Source organism: Lycium ferocissimum, chromosome 2, assembly GCF_029784015.1.
Source record: "Lycium ferocissimum isolate CSIRO_LF1 chromosome 2, AGI_CSIRO_Lferr_CH_V1, whole genome shotgun sequence".
Taxonomy (NCBI): domain Eukaryota; kingdom Viridiplantae; phylum Streptophyta; class Magnoliopsida; order Solanales; family Solanaceae; genus Lycium; species Lycium ferocissimum.
In genome coordinates this window covers 59214227-59237597 of record NC_081343.1, presented here as the reverse complement: position 1 = coordinate 59237597, position 23371 = coordinate 59214227, and the positions used below count along the sequence as shown (strand labels likewise).

The window sequence follows — 23371 nt, the reverse complement described above, 5'->3', positions numbered from 1 at the left end:
GTTTGCTTGAGCCTTGAGCAAACGTTGTTGGGTGATAATCATATTTCCCCAACTTTCGAATTTTAGCTTTAAACGTTCTCTATCATATTTTACCATTCGGTCATAGACCAATATAATTTTTATAAAAAATTTAACTTATATACACATAAATTTTTAGGAAGAGTTAGAGGTTACTCATTCGGTCTCACTTTAACTGTCGTTTTAGCTCTTTTTGCGTTCATTGAGAAAACAATAAATACAAAGTATAATTAATGAGTTACTCCCATTTAATAAAGGTAGATTGATTTTTCTCTTAAATATGGTGCATAATTCTTTAATGTTAAGGGTATAGATAGAAACAATTGTGAACTTTAGTCTTGAATTCTTAAAGCGATAATTATTTTGGGATAGAAATTTTGGTAAAACGAAAAACGACGAAAATGGGCCGGAGAGTAATAATTTAGATATAAAATGACATTACTTCACCAATCAATGGTCGGCTTAAACTTGCATTGTGGGGGGGGGGGGGGGGAGTGGAGGGAATATTCAATTCACAGGTGCTCGAGAATTGAAGGAAAATTAAATTTGTTGCTTTCTTTTTCTGTCTCACATGATTTAAATGGTTTTCACCTAATTATTATATTTAAGCAAATTATATATGTTTAACTTCTCGTGAAAACTTAATTACGTTACCAAACTAGTAAAAAAAAATTAATAGTCCACTTCCATCAGGGAGTCAAACGAACACCAAATTGACTTGAAGATGTACAATATGTCCACATCAACTTAATAATTACATTGCACTTTCCTAAAAGAACACACTAATTTTTTGAGGACACACTAATATTTTAAGCCATAGCGAAAGCTTAAAATACAATAGGCGTCAGATGATAACAAGAGCTTAATTTTATAGTCCAATATTAAACATTATTAGCTAATTAGTTTATAGAAATCCAGAAAGGGTCGTATATGTTGTCAGTAGAACACAAATACAATATGTTGTATTACAGTCTAGCGGCTTCGTTTTGCCACAGCAATACCATATGGTCCTTCTGAGCCAAAGGAAGATGATAATAGTATTCTTTTGATTTCTTTAAGTATTTTATTAGGGTTCTCATTGTACAAAGTCATTCTGGCCATAGATACCATGTGGATTCCACCTCATCACTTTTTGGATTTGCTCAACAAATGTTCTTTTTCTTAAAAATAAATAAATTCCACTTAGTTGTTGCTCAAGAATATCTTCACTTGGATGCTTGAAAATGTACCTATGTCACACTCCATCAAAGAACAATGGAGTAACTTTTTTCCTATTTAATATTTCGTATCCGCTTTGAAATCGACTAATTCAAATAACACGTCGGAAAGTCCAAATTTGAAGGTAAGACAATTTAAAAGGACTTCATTCCAGAGTTCGAACCTGAAACATATAATTAAAAATAATAAATATTTTCCACTCCATCAATTTGGTGATTTTTTGTAACTTCGTCATTTGTAAATTCAACCCTTTTATCATAGTAATTTCTAGATAATAGCAATATATATCTTTGTAATTTAGCTATAAAGTAAAATAATATGAATATACATGATATTCACTTTTTAACAACTTCTATTAAACAACATCATCATTTTTTGAGTAACCTTAATTTATAAATTCTTCTATTTTAGGTAAGTACGTAGTAGTTGGTAATTCTTAGATTACATCGATATATCTGTAATTTAGTTACCTTATAGAGTGAAGTGATGTCAATATCCATTTTTGTCCACTTCTATTAATTAAGTATCATATTAATGTGCAGAACATCATTAGGAAAATAAATTGGAAAAATCTATGATTTCCTATGATCTTTCAAAGACCTCGATACAAACTCTCATTTGTCTGACAAAAAAGAAAGGAAAAAGTTAAAGAGAACTCAAAAATAAACAAAAATTCAATAGACAAGAGATCATACCTTTAAATTTTAAGTTTATTAAATTGTTTATTTCGTAATTTTCGTTCTCTATACAACAACAACATATCCAATGTAATCTCACAAATTAGGGTCTGAATAAAGTAAAGTGTACACAAATGTTACTCCTATCTTTGGAGATAGAAAAACCATTTCCGTAGAAACCCTCGGCAGAAGGACTATTTTCGTTGTCTATGTAAAAGGGAAAAAAAGTTTTTTGTTATGGAAAAAATGGAATCAGCAATATTATCCATAGACACAAAATAATTAAAATGTGTTGGTCTGATCTCACAAAAAGGATAAGCTCACGAAGAAATGCGGCCCCACTGTTTAATATGCCACCGATAAAGCCCCGCACTCAAAATTATAGTAACTAGAAAAACGGAATCTTCTCTCCTTTCTCTCTCCTCAATTTTCTCGTATTTATCCAATCAAATCAAATCAACTCAAAATCCATTACCATTTAAATCACAATTTCTCAAATTATGGAAAGCAAACTACTTTATTATCATTCTGCTACTCTACAGTTACTTGGATGAACTTTACTTATTGTAATAATCCAAATTACAGAGTTGTGTGATATTTGGTTTGTTGGTGAATGGCGATGGATGATAACGAGAGTTGTGGAAGTAGAGCGATGGAGGCAACGTCACCGAGGCATAATAGGTTACAAAGGCAGAAACATGAAGTGTATAACCAAGTGCTTAGTAGATTACAGGATTTGAATCTCGAAGAGGTTAAATTACCTGGTTTTGAAGACCACCTTTGGCTTCACTTCAATCGCCTCCCTGTTCGGTTATCTTCCATAAAACCCTATCTATCTTTCTCAATTTTTTTTTTGTCATTTCTTTCAATTTTGTACTCGTTGATTCAGTAATTGATCCTTTTTCTGCCTTGAAAGTTTAAGCTAGCGTTTCGCCATAGATTTTGAAAATTTAATCTTCAAATATCTGTTTGGCAATGAAATTTGATCAGATTTTCAAAATTTATTCAAGTTGGGAGAAATTTCACTTGCACTCACGAAACTTTAATTTTTTTTTTTCCAAGTAAAATGCATGTCCAAACACAACTTCAAAAACTCAAATTTTCAAGTTTCAAGTTCAAAATATTTTGGAACTGAATTTTGGTGTGTGCAGATATGCATCGGATGTGAATGTGGAGAGAGCAGAAGATGTGCTCATGCATAAGAGATTACTGGACCTAGCAGAGGATCCTGAGAATAGACCTGCTTTTGATGTCCGCCTTGTTCAGGTTATACTCTCATCTCTTTTTACTGCATTTTTTTCTCTGTGTGTATGCCTTGTCAATGCTCTTTTTTTCTTGGTAACTCTGAAAACAGATGCTAAGTTGATATGTACCGAAAAAATTCTTCCTATGTATGATAAGGAGGAATAATCTCTATTTGATCTTAATTGAATAAGTTGGGGATTTGATTAAGAAACACAGGATGTATTATGTGATTGCTTTACAGTACTCGAAAGGAGTTGCAAAAGCTACTCCCTCTGTCGAGGGAGTTGGGACCTGTGGCAGGTATAGTCGAGGTGCGCGCAAGCTGGCCCGGACACCATGCTTATCAAAAAAAAAAAAAAAAAAAGATGGAAAGCTACTTCCTCTGCCCCAAAATAATTGTTACATTTAGCTTCTTGAGAGTCAATTTGACTAATCTTCGAAGCTAAATTAGATTAGATTAACTCAATATTTTAAAATTTAGATATTTGAAAACTGCGAAAATATTATAAGTTACAATTCTTTTAATATAAGTATGGTGGAAAAATAGTTATTAAAATGTTGGTCAAAGTTTCATATAGTTTGACTCTCGAGAACAAAACATGACAAGTATTTTGGGACGGGGGAGTAGTGAATTTGCCATAATCTCGTCAAAGACATGGCTTTTTTCTTTTCATCGATCCCAAATTTCTCTTGCATTCTACCTTCGGAGGGCATGAGAGCTCTCTTTAGTGCTGTTCATTTTTACATCTGGTAGTGGTTCAATGACCCAAAGTAAAACCATTTTAAACATTTTTGTTATTCTGATAGGCTTCAGTTTCACGCATCCAAGGGGATAGACGTTTGATTCATCTTTCTTCATAAGTTCAAGTAGAAATAGAAGATGCTAGTAAATGTTATAAAATTATGGATGTGAGATCATACAATATTATAGATGGTCACAAGTTTTCAAAAAAAAGATTATAGATGGTCACATCCTGCAGAATATGCAATTAAGGCTCATTGAGGACAAAAAGGAAGAAGATTTGAAATGTTCCTGTTGAAAACATAATTAAGTGAACAACGATGTTTCTTCTCTATCAATTTAAACTTTTAAATCAAGGAAAAGTTCTTGAGTTTGAGTCTTTCTTTTTTCCTTGATACCCGTGGTGTCCGAGCCAGCTTATGCGCACCTCGATTAATTCCACGTGGCACCTACTACCTCCCACCAGCACAAGTACCCGGTAACTCTGTCCGCCGAGGCTTGGATAGATGGGAAGACATCACCTAGTGTTCTTCCCACCAATAATAAAAAAGATTTTTCACGCCCTTACTTCATGAAAAAGTCAAGCTGAATGTAAGTGCCATGTTGAAAACATAATTTAGAAAATGAAAGTGTCATGTCTAACAAATTAAGTTTTTGGATAAAGCGGCCACATGCTTTAAGTGGGTATAAATAGAAGAAGAGTTTAGATTTAAATCGAGAGACTTAAATGAGTATGGAAGTCATGTCATATCTAAGCTCTATTTAACATTAACGACTGCGAGACAAATTACGGTAAGACTAAGGAATCAGGATTAGACCAGATTTGGGAAGTGCGCTTCTGCCTAGATTTGTGAGAAAATGAAAGAAAGAGGAGATGTCAATATATAAAACCCAACAGAAGAGAGAAGGCAATGATCGACCAACTTGAAGATTCGTAGCAAAGATTTGACCATAACAGCAAAATTTAGAATTCGAGTCATGGCCTAAGACAAGTACTTTATAATTGAGAGATTCTAGTACATGCATGTTCTCACTTTAAGTTCACAATGCAGGTTCAGCCTATGTACAATGGAGTGTCAACCAATACTGTTGATGTAGATTCTTCAGTTAAAGAAGAAATCCCAAGGTATGCTCTTTAGTTTAAGAATTAAAGTTTTTTTCCAGTATAACTTCTTTTTGTACATTACTTTTGCACCTTTGAATTTTCTCTGTTGTGCTTCCTCACGTCTATTACTTTTGTGTGCTTCCATATGGTTTTCTCTCTCCAGCATTCATCCTCCTCCAACATTTGGTTCAGCACCAAATCTTCAAGCCCTTGAAATTCAGGACAATAAACCTGTAAATGATGGAGAAAGTGATATCAATTCAACTTCGCGTACAACCAGGTCAAATTGCCTTAATTCTTGAGTTGGTGATGATAAGATTCATCATGCTCTTCATAGCTTTCATATAGAGTTTATTTCGTCTTCATAAAGGATTTCTAATTGACTTTTCTTTTCTAGCAGTATTCTTATGAGCAAATTGATTTTGTGCAGGCCAATGCACGAGATTACTTTTTCAACAATTGACAAGCCAAAAACGCTCACTCAGGTGCCTCATTCTTTTTGGAATCCTCCTCCCTTTTTGTTCATAAATACATCTCTTATCACCTCTTACATTCTCATAATCAAACACAAACACAAACTGTAGTTTCATGAATTTAATGTGTGCGGGGCTAGTGCGAATTTAACAGGAAATAAGGTTAAACCCCTTGAATTCCTGTTGTGGATTACAGGGGAGGGGTTAGCCAGTTAATACACCTACAGAATCGAATAGTCTCTGAAAAATATTGAGACAGTTTACCTGTACTGGAATCTGTATCTTTTATTTGCTTTCTGTCTAATGCATTTTAAGGTTATATCACTGCTTAAATTTTTCAGATCTGTGCTGTCTTGAAAAATATATAATTTCATTATTCTGCAGATGCTGCCATATTTTCAGAGTTCTGTTAAACATATTTATCTTATCATATTAACTTTGTTCTTATCTTGTTTGGTTACATTGACGTTCATCCTGGATTCCCAGTTGACCAATATAATTTCTGAGATTGGTCTGAACATTGAAGAGGCCCATGTTTTTTCAACTACTGATGGTTTCTCCTTGGACGTCTTTGTGGTTGATGGATGGCCATATGAGGTACATTACTAATGTTTCTCTCAAGATATAACGAAATGCTTGCTAGCAGTTTAGAAATCCTTTCTTATTTCTACAATTTTAATCTACTTATATGACTAACATACGTATTATTGATTCTGGCATTAGTTAAAAGATGAAAGTTTTGTGTTTGCAGGACTAAAGTAAGCTTTAATTCCCCTTTTCTTGTTAACATACGAAAGTTCTAAATTTTGCTCCTCATTGATCTACTAGATTGTTTGTTAGTTCTATGCTTGTTTCGTCGTCCTGTCCCAGTTTTTATGGCTTCCCTTCAATTTTGGACAACCTGAAATATTTGACACCATTCATTCCTGTACATCTTTCAAGAATTCAAACTCATTAAACTTCTCAAACTCTGAACTGTGATGTGATTTCTTTTTCTATCAAACATTTAAACCAACTTTGCAGTCATTACCTTAGTATATTCTTCTACCATTAGTAATACAATTTATGTCGAATAATATCTAAGATATGTCTGCAGTAGAATGTCGTTATAATAATGGGATGGTGAGAATGCATTTTAATGCTGATAACTTTCTCATTCTTGTCATATTTTTCTACTAGATATATTTTCACATACTAGGACGCTCAACTGTTAGTTGGTGAATTGAGGATGTAGTATCATATAAATATGAAAGTTTGGAAAATTAACCCCTCTGTCTTCCTATATTCACTAGATCCATGAAGTATATTTCTGCTTTTCTCTTTTGTGGCAATTTGCTTTTATACTTATTCATCTGGCTTGAAATTCTAGGAGACGGAGTTGCTTAAGAGTGAGGTGCAAAAGGAAACTATAAGGAGCAAGGTAGATATTCTTCTGACTGCTTAATGTGGACAAGAATGGGACTCAAAATTATCTTCTGTTAATACTAAATATAATTTACGTGGCTATGTTCTTTTGCAAAAAGTAACATGCTGATCTAGCTGTTTTTTCTTCACTATGTTGCTATGCAACTATAGAGAAATTGCTGAAATAGTTGGTTTCCATTGTGTCTCCTGCTGAATGGACAACCACATGATTACATTGAGTTGAATCTGTTGTACTCACCAAAAATTGTCCACTTAATTAGTGGGATCAGAAAATAAAAGAACTACTCAAAGTGAGATAACAAGAGATATTCAATGACTTCCTCAAACATGAGGGCTCGCCTTTGCTTGTCTGATGCATTCTGTGAGTAAGAAAACATACTTAACAACTGTGTTATATTCTAGACAAATTTGTAGAAGAGAGTTGTTTTTTCTACTGTAGTAATACTGTAAATGCTCTGTTGCTAACTCTCCCTGAATTAATTTCAGTTTTTCCAGCCACAGCTATAGCACAAGTAAGATTTAACGTCAACTGAAATTATGGTTCATATATGTATTGCATAACAGATTGTTAGAAGTCATGCAGATATCCTCTAACACCCTACTTCACATCGCATAAAAAGAAGTATGAATCGTCACTGTAAATTTTAAAGCTTGAAACTTAATTATTACTTGACAATTTGGGCTTGGACGCCTGACATAATTGTAGGTTGGTAGGATACTGATGTTAACACCAAATGACCAATAATAATATGAGGCTAACATGACTCCATCCAAATTACCCACTGGGTAAACTTTCTTTTATTTAAAACTTCTGTTCAGTTATATTAAATGGGCTTGTAAGAAAATAAATTCACCAAGAAGTACAGTAGTTAGTTTCTGTGACCAGCTCGACTTTTTCAGTAACTGGTACACGGTTGTCTCTTCAACTTTCTCCTGGTTGTTATGTGTAATATGCATGAGATTTTGGTTATAAAACGATAAAAGGAATCAAAACAACAAGCCTCAATCCAATCAAGTTAGGATCAGTTATATGAATAGCTAATCATACTTGATCGGAAAAAATTAATGAATAGCTAACCATGTTCCTATATTTAAGCTCATCTCAAACCAATATTGTTAAAAATAAAAATAAAAAGTACTAAAAGTTCACTTAGCATGTAAGTCTTTGACATGACTTAAAGACTCCCAAAGCATAGGACCTAAAGTAAATGTTAGTAACTGAGTAAAACATATTTCTAACTAAACCTACTAATTGTAGGTTCTAATTTGAACAAGTTTTCTTTTTATTTATTCTTCTAGATTTTGATTATCATCCTGGACAGATGGTCTCAATGCTTTGTCTTCTGGTAATGTTTTTCAGGAGCAACCACAGTTCCAGGCTGCAATGAATGAGCCAGGTCAAACATCTGAATCAGGTTCCGATAGTGTAAAAATACCTACTGATGGATCTGATGACTGGGAAATTGATATCCGTCTGCTGAAATTTGAAAACAAAGTTGCATCTGGGTCATTTGGAGATTTGTATGATCCGACGATCCACATCTTGATTTCTAGTTGAGTTTGTTGAGTCAGTGGATTTATACTGTCTTTTTCAGGTATAAAGGCACATACTGTAGCCAGGAAGTGGCTATAAAAGTTCTCAAGCCTGAACATTTGAATATGGATATGGTAAAAGAGTTCACCCAGGAGGTCTTTATAATGAGGTGTGTCGGTTGTACTATCATGGTTGAGAATCCCTTTCAGCATAACCTCACTGTTGTTCGAGTATATTGTATAGAATCTTTTCCATACTTAAAAGGCTATTTGAAGGATTGTTTTTTGCTCCTAACATAGTCGTACTCTGTTGAAAACATTTCTGCTGTGCCACTAGAGAATTTCTTACAATGTTTTTACTCCCTCTGCGTAATTTGAATGTCCTGTTTCCTTTCTACTTTATTGAGTTACTAGGTATTTCTTCTACAAGTGGATTTAAGCTATTTTATTTTCTTTCTTAGTGGCATTAGGCTATTCAGATGAGAAAAATGGGTCCTACATAATTCAAGGGACTGGGTTCTCCCAAACACACTCAAGAATAACAAATTTAAAATATTATGGATATATGTGCATGTGGATTTGAATTTATTATCAAGTTTGTGTTGTAATTCCATCAATTGTTTGAGATCGTCTTGCTCTGTTTTAGGAAAATTCGGCACAAAAATGTTGTTCAATTTATAGGGGCATGCACACGACCTCCGAACCTGTGCATCGTGACAGGTACATTTCAAGATTTTATATATCTAATTGAACTTCTATGTCTGTTAATAATTAGAACTGTTTGTTCTCTGTTGATTACTGTTACATAGTGTTCACCAGCAGATACATTGTTTGATTGTTTCATAAGCAGAGATGTGCTTTTATTCATTTTCCAAAATTTGAATTTTCTGCTCACGCTACTGCACTTGAATGGCAGTTTATTTTTATAAATTTTTGGTGTACGCCTATCCTTCTTCATCACGTTAATGACAAAGTGCATCTGATTATTTTATTGATCAGAGTTCATGTCCAGAGGAAGCATCTATACATTTTTGCACAAGCAAAGAGGTGCTTTTAAGCTTCCTACTCTCCTGAAGGTTGCAATTGATGTTTCTAAGGGAATGAGTTATCTGCACCAGAATAAAATAATTCATCGGGATCTGAAGACTGCCAATCTTCTGATGGATGAACATGGAGTAAGTCAGAGCTGTATTGCAACTGTTTCAAAAAGCTTATCCAGTAGTCGGAATGTTTTTTTTCTGGAGTCTAGGGAATTATTCGTCTGTTACTAAGCTGTCTTTAAGCTATCTTTAAACCGTAATCCATTCTCATGCAAAAATTTGGGTGCAATCAAACATGAAGGCAATTCAAGGTTAATATGCAATTAGCCTCGGAAAATACAGGGGAAAGTTGTGTCTTGCATTAGGCTAGGGGAGGTTAACTTAAGAATATATAATAACAATCAAGGAGATCTGTATGGCTTAGAAGTCCAAGTTTTTCACTGCTCAGAACCCTTTGCTATTTCTGTTCTGAAATGTCTGATTATGTGGATGATATATTCTGAAAACTATTTAAGTGAAAGAACCATATTTGTGATCAGACTGTAAAGCCAATTAAAAATGTCAAATAAAGATGATGGAAAATTTAATTTGCAGGGTCCACCTATTCATTGAATCCTATAAAAAGAAAATCAATGAGGAATAGTACCAGCATTAAAGCTTGATCAGTGGCAATTTAAGTTGGTTCATATTTCGAAAAATGTGAATGTGCAAAATAGCACACTGATTCTTGTTAATTTCTACATCACCAGTTTTTGCATTCCAAGGAAATCTATTGATGAACTATGCTTAAATCACCCAGCAACACCTACACTGCTGCTGGTCAGAGTTACCCCCCACGTTAATTGCTTTGTTTACAGAATGTTCACTCTGACTTTAAGATCCATCCTCTCCTTGACAGGTTGTTAAGGTTGGTGACTTTGGGGTCGCGAGAGTGCAGGTTCAAACTGGGGTGATGACTGCAGAAACTGGAACATATAGATGGATGGCTCCTGAGGTGCAGAAGATCTGAACTTAATTTTATACAGAACTTACTGCAACATCCTCAATCCAGTTGAAACTCATGATTCCAAATTCTTTGCTTTTCTTGCTGAAAAATATGCATGATTGCTCCACTAATTTTTTATTTATCCTCGTGCTTAGATTTTGTTGCCACAATAAAACAACTGCAATAGTTCCCTTCGAGTTGATTTGGGGCTAGTGCTTTGAGATACACCTCCGTCATCTTATGTGCTTTAAGCACGAGGAGATTTTAATATGTGTGATGCTCTCTTGACTTTTTGCCTTCATCCTTGTAATTGAATTTTGTTTCCACACTCAGTAAAGTGTGGTTGTCACCTTCATGCAGTGCTTGTGACTTGTGTTTTTTTGGTTCACCTTCCTGCATCTTGGACACTTTAAGCACAAGGAGCTTTCGATGACCTTCTACGGGGGTTACTTTGCTTAGGTTGTCATTGGTAATATGCATTGCAGGACTCGTTTACAGTTTATCATGCAGATACATTTGGATTCTGCAATATTAAGTATTAAAACTTCAACTTCTTGGTTTATTGGTTTTGACTTCTTTTACCTTTAATACTACAACATTCTCTTACGCTATCCCAGTCCAACATTCTAGCCCAGTTTTGCGCTTAACCGTCCTGCAGCATGCAAGTCTCACGCTTAAAATGGTTTTTATATGTTGAAGGTGATTGAACACAAACCGTATGACCACAAGGCCGATGTTTTCAGCTTTGGTATAGTGGTGTGGGAACTTCTGACTGGAGAAGTAAGTCTTTGCGTAGCAGCTATTTATGTTCATGTATTAGTTGCTTAACACCTCAACTAACTTTCATGTCTTGTGATGGGACAGATTCCATATGCGTACTTAACACCATTACAAGCAGCAATAGGTGTGGTGCAGCAGGTAGCATAACACTGTCATCTGTAGTACTAATGATATCTTCCCCAGATAAACTAACACCTCACATTTGGTCTGAGATGGTTATCAGGGTCTTCGGCCAACAATTCCTAAAAGCACTCATCCAAAGCTTGTTGAACTTCTTGAGAAATGCTGGCAGCAAGACCCAACTGAGAGACCTGATTTCTCGGAGATTTTGGATATTCTGCAGAAACTAACTAGGGAGGTTAGGCATCTGCATTATATAAACTTGATTTTATTAAAGTTTGTTCATTCCTTTGAACCTAGTTTTGTATGCTTAAAAAACAGGTTGGAGATGATGGGGAGGACAGACACAAGGACAAATCCATCAGTAGCTTTTTCTCGGGTCTTAGAAAGGGCAATCACTGAGATTTTACTAAAAGAGAGGAGGGTATTCGGCCTTCAGCTTTTGTCTCGGTGTACAGATTCTCAGATGACCAGACTCGATCCGATTAGTTTTTGTATCATGGTTTTATCCAATGTTGCTTGGTATTCTTTTACTATTCCTAATTTAGTCAGGGGTGCAAGCTGGTGAGGAAAGCTTTGGCAACTCTGTACAGAATACCTGTGAATTTCCGCAAGTTCTAATTGCTAGTCCTTTTTCTACTCTTTTTAATTAAGAACCTATATCTTTTTTAACTGGTTCTAGACCACTAGATCATTGCTTGCCGGAATTGATGTTTTTGAAGCTAACCGAGATGTCTATCAATGCCAGCTCAGATTACCGGGAATGTCCCAAAAGTATTGATTTTCATCCAAGACGTGTTTACACGTTCTAGTTCACAGTGTTTCTTAATGAGCTTTGTATTCGATTGACTCTAGGTATACAATCTGAAAAGAAATAATGATCAAAACAATAATTTTTTTGTACGAAGAGATGTAAAAGATTCAACTGTTAGCAAGACAAAAAGAGACAAGAATGGAAGAAAATTAGATCATCTTACAACCCCATGCGTACGTAGTATGTATGCTGTAGAAAAACATTTCATATCTTTCTGATAATCAACATATTCTTCAGAAGCTTCCCAAGCTCACTACTGTAAGACCTATATAAATTTAAAAACTCTATATGCAAGTGCAACACAGGAAACAGCAGAACTACACAGTTTTGTTCGTTGCAATTATCAAGTTCTAAGGATCACAAGATGTACAAGACTACAAGTCATGTTCAGGCACACATGAGTACGTACTCCCTCAATCCTATGATCTGATTGCCCTATTTACTTTCCGATGGTTAACATCTGACCAATTTTCAGATGCAACTCATCGAAAATTTGCACAGGACTTTTAACTTCCATATGCTGACAGTGTGAAATAATTTTTAGACTATCAGGTCACCTAAAAGGTCCTTTATCAACAGTCATTGCATTTGCTGAGGAGTTGCCTAGCTCGGACAGTTACTTGCAACCGCGCTAGGGCGTGCATGCAATGCAGAGCTATTCTTGCTTGTCTTCTCACACATGCCCCACGTACCACTGCTTGAAGCCTCACAAGGCTTTTCAGTGCCTTAAACGCCCGTCTTGCCTGGAAAAAAAAAATCATTTCCACGGTTAATCACAACGTTTATCTAATTAGCAAATATTGATGTCAAAATGAAAACTAAAGAAGATGGTTAATTAATAGTACAACTTACAAGATGACCCCTAAAGTGAGATTGGATAGTTAGAGCAGCCATATCCTCTTTAGAAATAAAATAGGTGCGGCCATTGTTGTTTATAGACTGTCTGGCACTGCTGGTCCTTGTGGTAATTGTGTTGTTATGAAGAACAGTGATAGTAGGAGATGACCTGAATAGTTTCTTTCGGACACTGCCAAACCAATTCTTCTTGGACATCCTCATGTTTGATAATGTTAGCTTCTAAATTTTGCTAGCCTTTGATTTTGCAAGAGCATATGAATGGACAGATTTTATGCGTGTTATACATTCTGGAAATAAGGAAGCGTGGCCAACATGTTTGTTAGGAAATAAGAGAATGGGACAATAGGCCTAAGAGAACGTGGCAAGATGAAATTGATTTTGTGTTAAACTTTAAAGTATTTCAAAGGACCATTCCAGCACCAGGGACCACTGATGCTGGGACATGGCTTGGAGTACTGGAATATCAATCAAAGTCAAAAGAAATAAAACATACAATTAAAAGGATTTAGGTTAGGTTACATACGTTGATGACATATAGAATTTTTTACACTATTAGTATAGATTAACATATGATACCAAATTAATCAGTATTTACAATGAGTTACCAGTTACGTGTATAATACACATTCAGCTGTAATTACATTATAAGCGATTTAATTTTATAAATATGCAATTTAATTTTATAAATATGCTTAACACCTTAAATATAATTTTGAAAGATTAAATTAGTACAGTAAGGTCCAGCTTATTCTGCATTTGCAAGCCTAACCATCCTTTATATTCAAACCAACGCTATTCGCTACTAGAAGTTAGGTGGTCACTTTTTATATCGACCTGCATTTGCTCTCTTCATTTTTTTTTAATTAAAATTAATCATTTCCGTCAGTATGTTATTCGTTAGGATTCCTTAATTTAAGAATTAGATTATTCAGTTTTCCTTGCGTGTTTTATTAGATCACCTAAGACATTTTGTACCTACCGTATTTAATCTATCGTTGTTTTCAAGCCAAAGCAAAGAAGTAAAATAAAGCTATACAAATAGTACAAGTGCATATATCAGTCTGTTCCAATTCTTTTTTTTTTTTTCCTTGAGAGTATTAATTTGACTAACTCTCGATGTTAAATCAGACACATACTAATTCTCTTTTCCAATTAGATATTCATCAATAAATACAAGAAAGAGTAGTGCAAGTTGCAAATTTTACATATCAAAATAAGGAAAAATGTATTAAGAGATCTAGTTACCGTTACCATTCTGAAAACAAACATGACAACAATTTTGAGAGAGCGCAAGTCAGCAGATGAGAACCCTTTCAGGCAATATTATTTATTCCAGCAGAATTAGGAGAACATTTACACATATTGCTTGCAATTTTTTTCAGCACTTCACATTTTTCCACATCGGATATCGCCTATAAATTACTGTACAAAAACTATTAGCAAGTTGCTTCTTAACTTCAGCCGCACTTGTCCACATTTTGATGTGATGAAAGGGCATTGACTTCATCAAGTGGACTACTGGTTACAGTTGTTAAGATGGTGTTACTGTGCTTATTATTAATTAATATACCCTTTTATGTGAGTGAACAAACGGCTATTAATGATTTACATTCAAGACTCAGTCGGAAGTCCATTCTCTGTCCAAGCAGCATATCCTCCAGCAATGTCAGTCACCCCAGTAAATCCCTGCAAAATATACTAAAAAGAATTAGTGGCGAACACAGAATTTTATGTCAGCAGTGTCGACTTATTGTCGCAATTAATTTGTATGTAAAGTTTGAGTCGGCATAAATTTATGCCGGCAGTGGCAACCTATTACCGCAACTCAATTTGTATGTAAGTTTAAGTCTAGGGCCACTATTTGTAAATAAGTTTGAGTCTGGGGAGCTCAATTTGTATATATGTTTGAGTTTGGGCGGTAGAGGTTCTAAAATTTTACTTCTTGTCCCAAAATACTTTGGATTAGTTTCAACTTCCAAGAGAGATCGATCTATTGCATACATACATATTGATTAGTAAAGAAAATACAAATTTTTAATATATATTAGTGAATTATCTCGGTAATGTCGATGCCATTGCATATACAAACTGATTTAATATTTCTCATTTCCTCTATATGTGTTCATGCAAATTAATTACTTTCAAGAACATGTAAAAGGGACTTACAGCAGCTAGAAGATCACTCGCAGCCATAAATGATCTCTTCCCCAGCTGGCAGCCCTGTATAATGAAAGTCAACCAAAGATATATATTAATAAGCAAAATCAAACTGACAAATCATTAACTCGTGAAATTGAAGCTTATTTAAATCATAGTATAGCTTTGTGGACTTACAACTATAATTTCATCATCCTTTCCAAAATGTTCTAACACTTCCTCCAAGAAGCTAGGGTTCTTTGTCATACCTGCACCAAACATGCAGAAGCTAAAGAATAGTAGCAGAGTGCTAAAAACTAATGATCGTGCTGAAGTTTGACCTTTTCGATTATTTCTACTTTCTGAGGAATTTTGAGGCAGTTCAGTCGACAAATTAGTTACTGTACTATATAACTTTCTGATAGAATGAATAAAGTTCAATGACGATAGTGAAATTCACGCATTGAAATAGTTGGTATGTTTGCAATCTTGAACATCAACTCTATGTACAGAAGCAAACTGATCGGACATATTCTTGATATAATGAAATATTTCCACGAGATCAGTGCAATTTTTTCTCATTTCTGGTGTTGGGAGTAGTATTTCTGAAAATAAGGGGAAGAAATTCCCAAATCCCCTAAAATAACCCGATTACATTTTTAAACCCGCACCATTTAAATTCGACCCAACTGCATAAAAAACCCATATGCGATCAACTTGTTCCAAGTCTTACATCTGGACTCACTAGGCACAGGAGCGGGTAACCCATATGGGTATTTTATTTAGTTACGTCGGATTTAAATAAAGCAGGTTTAAAAATAAAATCGGCTTACTTTGGGGATTTTCGTTAAAACAAAAGGTATATTTGAAAACTTTAATGACGGAAAGGGTATTTTTTATCCAAATTTGTAATGAAAGATATTTTTAGCTCTTTTCTCAAAACAGAGGGGTATTTTTGACCCTTTTCCAGAGAATAAAATACTTGCTACAATATTATTTTTATGAGTTGGTACAATTTTGGCAGTACGAAATGTTTGACCATGGAACGATGGAAGATTAAACATAGGCACCTCATCACTATTTTTGTAGCTATCATTAGCATGTGTCATCATTACGTAATACTTATGTAATAATTATCTACACTTGCCAAGCAGGATACATTTTACATGTAAACTTGAAGACACTCGGCAAGGAAAAACCAGGCGTAGACCATTTGAAATTTTGACATCTCATGACAATTATAAAAAATTCATGCATGGTTGCCACTTAGAAATAAAGAGGACACTTGTAAAAAATTATTTTGTAATACTATGGTATTGTCAACATCTGGTACTCAGAAAAAAGGGAGTATTAAATTACTAATAATCGAACCTGATCCAATTTTAAACATGTAAGGAACGTTTATGGCCCCGGCAGCATGCCCATCACTGAACTCTTCAGGGGTTCTGCACGAATTTAAGGTTAAAAAAGATTGAAACTTTGATAGTATAAATTAGTACTAATAGTTACTATCTAGAATAAAACCCAATTTGTTTTATCAAATACTTAGAAGTAAACTGCAAAAATTGGCAGTACCTGACATCTAGATAACGATGGCCAGCTTGAAGTAATTCAAGTGCAACTCGAACAGGAACTGAAGTAGGAACAGTGGAGGACTGCACTTTCTCTCCAACTGTTGCCATCCAGCTGAACAAATTGTTTGAAACCCCACTACTCCATCAGTCATTTTGAGGCCAAAATATAATAATAATAATAATAATAATAATAATAATAATAATAATAATAATAATAATAATAATAATAATAAAGTGTAATCAAGAACCCACCTAAAGCTTGGATTTCTATTGCTAGTTCCAAGGTTACGTCTTCTTTGTGGCTGAAATTGAGACCTAGCCACTGGTACCATTGATACTGATCCAGTGATCCTGCTGCTAGTAGGCATTCAAGTCATAAAAACAGTGTCAGATACGAGAAACAGGAAAACACCCATTGGAAAAAAAAAAATGAAAACTTGTAATGATTGAGGAATTAAATTATTAATACATATAAATACCTATTTGTCGAATTCTTGGGACCATGGCACTCAAGAAGTAAAAATGAGGTGGAGGGAAGGGAAAGAGTTGTCATGATTGCTTCTAATTTGCTGGCTCTGCAAGTTTTTCAATACAAGCTATGAACTTTGAGTTAGTACGTAGTATAGAAGTGAACAAAGTTGTGGTGGAAATTCAATAGAATGTGAATCAGCTCTTTCTTGGATTGTTATGTTGATGGTGAGAAATGAAAAGGAGGGGGATATTTAAGGGTGAAGACAAGGCATGGAGTAGACTAGTGGAAGCAACATGGGTCTTAAGTGTTTGGATAGATAAACACGTAAACGAAGAATATTATGGACTTTTCTGGATCATAATTTGCAGAACTGGGTTGAGATAATTCCGAAATGATGTGAGGATGACTTGGATATCCTGTGGTTTGGATAAGTCCCAAATGGACCCATTTTTTTCCAGTCCAATGCCACACTCTCCTTTTATCCACACGCACACTTTTCAATGCCCTTATTATTGCCCTTTCACCTTGTTACATTTTGTTATATTCATAGTGGAGGTTATATCTTTCTTTCTTTTTAATCCGTCGATATTAAAAGTTCACATATTCGATTAATTTAAAATTCGATCGTGCACTATCTAATCGGGGATGGCAGTATTTTTACTAGAAGTTTTTGCTTTATCAAACACGAGATATCTCTTATTAGAGGTGAACAAATTTCTTCCATCTCGCCACTCTTTAATAGTATGACTGTGGAATTAAAAAGATGAATAAAAGTTCATACCAAATTAATATGTGTGGTTTTATGAGAATTGCAGTTGTAAGTTTTTAGATGAAACTTATCGGATGGGGCTCCTCTCCATTTCCACTCTCTCCATTTTATAGGGTTATCTCTTGGATGAAAGGCAACGTGTCGTAGTAAATAATTAATGGTTGAGATCTAATTGCCCAAATCAAGGTCCTAACCATAGTTAGAATAACAAATATTTTCTTTATTTATTCTAAAAAAAATTGACAATCCCAAAATTCTAACTAAAACATTATCTCACCTATAAATTAATCCTAATTTTTTTTTCTTTTCCTATTTATTATGTGCTCTTACCTTTTTTTTTTTTTTTTTTTTTTTCTTTTGAACAATTTTTTTTTGTACATTTGTTTTTAATTCCCCCCCCCCCCCCCCACGTCCATCTAGATATATTCCCATATTTTTTTTTGTAAACTTCGTGCTTTAATTTTAATTCAAGAATTATAAGTCATTTATATGACACGTAATAAATAGGAAAGAAAGAAAATTTTAGAATTAATTTATAGGCGAGATACTTTAATTTTAATTCAAGAAAAGAAAATTTATAAGTCATTTATATGACACGTAATAAATAGGAAAGAAAGAAAATTTTAGGATTAATTTATAGGCGAGATAATGTTTTAGTTAGAATTTTGGGATTGTCAAATCTTTTTAGAGTAAATAAAGAAAATATTTGTTATTTTAACAATGGTTAGGACATTGATTTGGGAAATTAGATCTCAACCATTAATTATTTACTGTGACATGTGTCTTTCATCCAAATAGGAACTTGGGGAAAATGAAGAGAGTGGAAATGGAGAGGAGCCCCATCCAAACTTATCAATGAGCTTCAAAGGCGTACAAAATTGAGTGGTTTTGGTAACTTTTGTTGTGTTATATATATGTCGTCATATCTAATGAAATTTTATTGAAATAAAAAAGGTTGTCATGAGATTACGTATTCTATTTGTCTTTATTGGGACCTTGTTGGAGAGATGGAGCTTTTTCCCGGTAAATTTCATGAATGGTCACCAAAATTATTATCACACCTATTGGAAAATTTAACTTCCAATGAGTAATATTTTTATATTCTTTTTTTATTTTTAATCTAATAGATACAAACTTAATTAAAAAATCGACCCGAACCAAAACTTAATATGTAGATATTAAAATACCAAAGGGTGAATAAATTTGATTTTTTTTATTTTATCACAAGGTTACTTTTTCCGATGCAAATAATAATAACTATTACTCCGTATACTTCAATTTCCTACTATCCAACAACATGTATAATATATATTGGAAAAAAGGGCCAATAAAATTCACACATTTTTCACTTGAGAGCCCCTAGAGAGAAGGATCATATACTTGGTGAAGGATTAGTTTTGTTTCTTTAATATTTTAACATTTGCATGATTTTTGGATCGTGTCGATTCTTTTTAATTGAGTTTGTATCTATTTGATTAAAAATAAAAATATTATCCAACGGAAGTTGAATTTTTGAGCTCTTTCAATTAGTATAAAAGTCTTGCACTTTTGTAAAAATATATTTAAGTGACTTTGGTGAAAAAAAGTTATAGTTATGTGACTTTTGTGTTATAAAACACAATTAAGTGACTTTAGTGGAAAAAAGTGATAGTTATATCACTTTTGTGTTAGAAAATATAATTCAGTGACTTTAGTGAAAAAAAGTGATAGTTATATGACTTTTGTGTTAGAAAACATATTTAAGTAACTTTGGTGAAAAAAAGTGATAGTTAAGTGACCATTCATGAAATTTACCAAGCTTTTTCCTTTTCTACGAAAAAGAACAAAAACTAATGGTCGGGTAAATGAAATATTGTGATAGGAGTGTCCCGTATGAGAATCTAAATCAATCTCATGAATTCATAGTCTCGTTAAAGTTTCTTCTAACAATTTATATGTATGTTGTATGTAATTTGTCCTATTTTGTGCTAGTCTTTAAATTTTGCCCTTCAAACCGATGTCTGACTCAAAATTTTTTAACGATGTTTTCTCCTATTGGATATTAATATTCGATCTTGAAGGCCAAAAAGTAAAGACCAGCACAAAATAGGGCCAAAAGTGCAATTGCTTGGCCCCAGGATATAAGCATTGGGCTTGAATAGTGATGCAACCACTCCACATGTCCTGAAGTTGAGTATCTGAGCTCTCTCAATGATTTTGCACATATGTAACAGGGAGGAATCCTCCAAAAAAAAAAAAAAATTAGAAGCTTAATTGTGTTTACCTTGTTGTATTTACACTAGGATCAAAAACTTGTCTAGATGTAGATGTCTACAACACTTCTGACGTTGTCTAGAATCAAACCGTATAAAGGTTTTTGTTGGGCAAATAAATTGTGTAAAGTTAGGGAAAATTTACTTGATGTTAATGGAGAAGTCAGGCAATATGTCCCACTACTCAATCACTCCATGTTTTCTCCTATTGGATATTAATATACGGATTGGGGTCAGCCTAAACCTCCCATTATGGTAAAATTACAACAAAGAAAATTCCTGGAGTTGACTCTCGTGGTATTTACTACCTCAATCACTAATGCTAGCTAGATGGAACGTAACTTATTCAACACTTCATTTAGGTTCTTAACTCTCTACTTCACGTCAAATACAATACAATTAATTTCATCACTACATTATCGAAATCTCTTCACGTAATGAAGTGGACCTAACACAACTACCCCATATAATTTTCAGAAAGTTGTAACTATGCCCAACAGAACTCTGGATTGGAGCCCAACATAGCTTTGGACTAGAGTTGGTGGGTTGCGCCTTTGCAGGCCCAGTCAGCAGTGCAACGCATGGGCAACACGCAAGAGCCCAGGCAGCAAGCTACCTTAAGGACTCTTCCCTTTAAAAAATTAAGTTAATATCCCCACATATCAGATTAAACTGATAAGAACAGATACTACACTTGATCTTAGCCAGAAGGCCGAGAAAGGTATGCTTCATCCAGTGGAAGCAGCTGGCTTTTATCACAAGCACTTGCCTTCAAAGTACTGCTTCAGCCAACGATGTGGGCAACCAATTTAGAGATTTATCTTCAAGCAGAATGAAATTTATTAGGCTTCTGTTATTGTACCATGACCATTGTCAAAATATGAGATGCACCTGATGAAAACATTGTGTAAAATAGAACTTTCGAAAACTTAAAACTTTACGGTCTTTAATAAGATTTGGAGGGTCGACGTGATAGATTTGATTATCTGCTCATACTAAATGCATATTATGGACTAACTCTTCTTTTACTAGCAGTCATATATATATATATTGAGAGACAAAAGTACTGATAATGTGGAGACTCCAAAATATGAAGTACTACTTAATATTGACCAAGTTGAGGAGGAAGTGAGAAGCTTTAGTAGGCGTTTGAGCATATTTGGTTTAAGTTATAAAAAAAATATTTGAAGTTAAGAGAAGGTATTTGTAAGTTAATTTATGTCCTAATTTGTCTTTTTGCTGCGATTTTTGAGATCACTGAGATATATTCATTTATTTATATTAAAATTACAACTGAAAAATTGCATCTGAAAGTTGACTGATTGAATTCAAAAATCTATTTGGCGCGACACATAAATAATTACCTCTATTATGCTTTGGACAATTAAACCACGCAATGAACCAAACGTCTAAGAATTAAATGGTGATGATTTATACTAAACAGTTAATACTCAAGACTCTAAATGAATCCAAGTGGAGGTTCGGTAATGGTTGTATGAAAATTGGATGCCCCATCGTACTATTGTAAGTTAATTTTGAGCATCCAACTTTTGTTTTTCTGATTCCCAAAATATGCTTAAAAGACCAAACTGCATTACTATAATTTATTTTATCAAAGAATACACAGAGCATCAAGAACTCTAAAAACTTGGACTACAACAGTTGAACTGGACTTGGTGGGGTGCGCCAGGCCCGTGCAATAGTGCAACGCATGGGCGACACGCGAGAGCCCAAGTAGCAAGCTACCTTGATGGACTCTCCCCTTAAAAAATTGAGTTAATATCGTGTGAACCGATGGTCCACATATCAGATATTAAACTGATAAGAACAGATACTACACTTGATCTTAGCCAAAAGGCCGAGAAAGGTATGCATTGTCAATTGTAAGTGACGGGGTTTTATTACAAGCACTTGCATTCAAGTCCTGCTTGGGTTCCGATGTGGGAACAAACATACAGAGATTCAACTCCAATGCCTGTATGTTTGAGGGGCACTTACATCAAAACATTCAGGTAAACCAGTACTGTTCAATTCTATATGGAGGTGAAGGTGATAGATCGGCTATTTGCTCACATTTACGCAAATTCTGATCTCCTTAATAAAATGCCTATCTGTTTCTTAACATTCGTTTTTGCGGGTGTGTTTCCTCTTTTTTCTTTTTCTTTTCCTTTCCATAGTTATCAAAAGAGCTTGATAATGAAGTGACTTGGTTAAAAACTTAAAATTAACATCACTTGGCAAGTCGGCAGCTTAAACTGTATAATTTGTTGATTGAACATTCAAAAGCCCCAACTTCTTTTCACAAGAAAAATCAAGATTAGTTGCAACACTTATAATATGTGGATGAACAGTACTGTTTGAGCATGGACTGTTTTTTTTTTTTTTTTTGGTTGAACGGATATTTTATTAATAGTTAAACTGGTACATACGACATACTAGGTACATTAGCATTCCCTAAACTAGCTAAACTACTACACATAGTTGATGATATTAACTTAGTAGACATCAGTCCTTGCTTGTCTGCTTCCAAAACATTTAGGACGACTGATGGCGGCGTTAGCAAAATAGACGACTGAGAGTTGGAGCTAGGTTTCATCCCCTGCTTGGACAAAAGGTCAGCTACTTTGTTGCCTTGTCTAAAATTATGACGTACCACTGGACTCCCCAACCTCCTCAATAGCAACCTGCATGAATATATTATATCAGTAAATATCGGCTGCGGTTTATCAAGTAGATGTATTATCTCTACTGAGTCCGTCTCCACTTCCAAGGGAATATAATTCTTAATTAAGGCAAGTTGTAACCCATGAAGCAAAGCTTGCAGCTCAGCCATAGTATGGTTTAAACAATGTATGGCCTGAGAAAATCCTAATATCCAATTCCCATTTGAATCACGAAAAACTCCACCAATGGCTCCTTTATTCGTTTTGGAAGAGAATGCACCATCGATATTCAACTTAATGCAACAATTATTAGGGGGTGCCATTTAATATTTATCAGATGTCTAGTGTCATGGTGATGATCAATAGAGGTGGAGTATTTATATTCTGTCGCTCTCATAATAATGTCTTGAACATTCAGGCTGATAGCTTGGCGATTATAGGTATTATTATTCCTATTTATCCAAATGTTCTA

The 23371-nt window shown here is 34.3% G+C and overlaps 3 protein-coding genes, 1 non-coding gene and 1 pseudogene across 5 annotated transcripts; 1 reads left to right on the top strand and 4 right to left on the bottom strand.

Moving 5' to 3' along the window:
• The first annotated feature begins 2419 nt into the window (after positions 1-2419).
• Positions 2420-12033, top strand: LOC132046383 (serine/threonine-protein kinase STY17-like). The gene is made up of 16 exons (XM_059437002.1): positions 2420-2723; positions 3065-3179; positions 4953-5026; positions 5169-5285; positions 5436-5490; positions 5965-6075; positions 6848-6898; positions 8264-8424; positions 8499-8606; positions 9083-9156; positions 9436-9611; positions 10375-10470; positions 11161-11241; positions 11326-11379; positions 11465-11599; positions 11683-12033. The coding sequence occupies exons 1-16, from the start codon at positions 2527-2529 to the stop codon at positions 11761-11763; spliced, it is 1686 nt and encodes a 561-aa protein (XP_059292985.1). The 5' UTR covers positions 2420-2526; the 3' UTR covers positions 11764-12033.
• A 283-nt stretch (positions 12034-12316) lies between these two features.
• Positions 12317-14193, bottom strand: LOC132046385 (protein IQ-DOMAIN 20-like). The gene is made up of 2 exons (XM_059437006.1): positions 13028-14193; positions 12317-12918 (listed from the first exon to the last, which is right to left on the bottom strand). Exons 1-2 carry the CDS (start codon positions 13232-13234, stop codon positions 12748-12750), a joined length of 378 nt encoding a protein of 125 aa, XP_059292989.1. The 5' UTR covers positions 13235-14193; the 3' UTR covers positions 12317-12747.
• Positions 14194-14333: 140 nt separating this feature from the next.
• LOC132046384 (thiosulfate sulfurtransferase 16, chloroplastic-like) lies at positions 14334-17507 on the bottom strand. Of its 2 annotated transcripts, none has more exons than XM_059437003.1 (7): positions 17223-17507; positions 16996-17100; positions 16745-16855; positions 16541-16614; positions 15368-15438; positions 15200-15253; positions 14334-14719 (listed from the first exon to the last, which is right to left on the bottom strand). In XM_059437003.1, exons 1-7 carry the CDS (start codon positions 17294-17296, stop codon positions 14645-14647), a joined length of 564 nt encoding a protein of 187 aa, XP_059292986.1. In that variant the 5' UTR covers positions 17297-17507; the 3' UTR covers positions 14334-14644. The 2 variants fall into 2 exon arrangements, with proteins under 2 accessions (XP_059292986.1, XP_059292987.1); XM_059437004.1 differs by having other exon boundaries at positions 16996-17097; positions 17223-17503.
• A 3276-nt stretch (positions 17508-20783) lies between these two features.
• Positions 20784-20961, bottom strand: LOC132048428 (U2 spliceosomal RNA; annotated as a pseudogene).
• Positions 20962-21912: 951 nt separating this feature from the next.
• Positions 21913-22107, bottom strand: LOC132048424 (U2 spliceosomal RNA). Its single transcript, XR_009412970.1, has one exon. It is a non-coding gene; the product is annotated as a U2 spliceosomal RNA (small nuclear RNA).
• Between the last annotated feature and the right edge of the window lie 1264 nt (positions 22108-23371).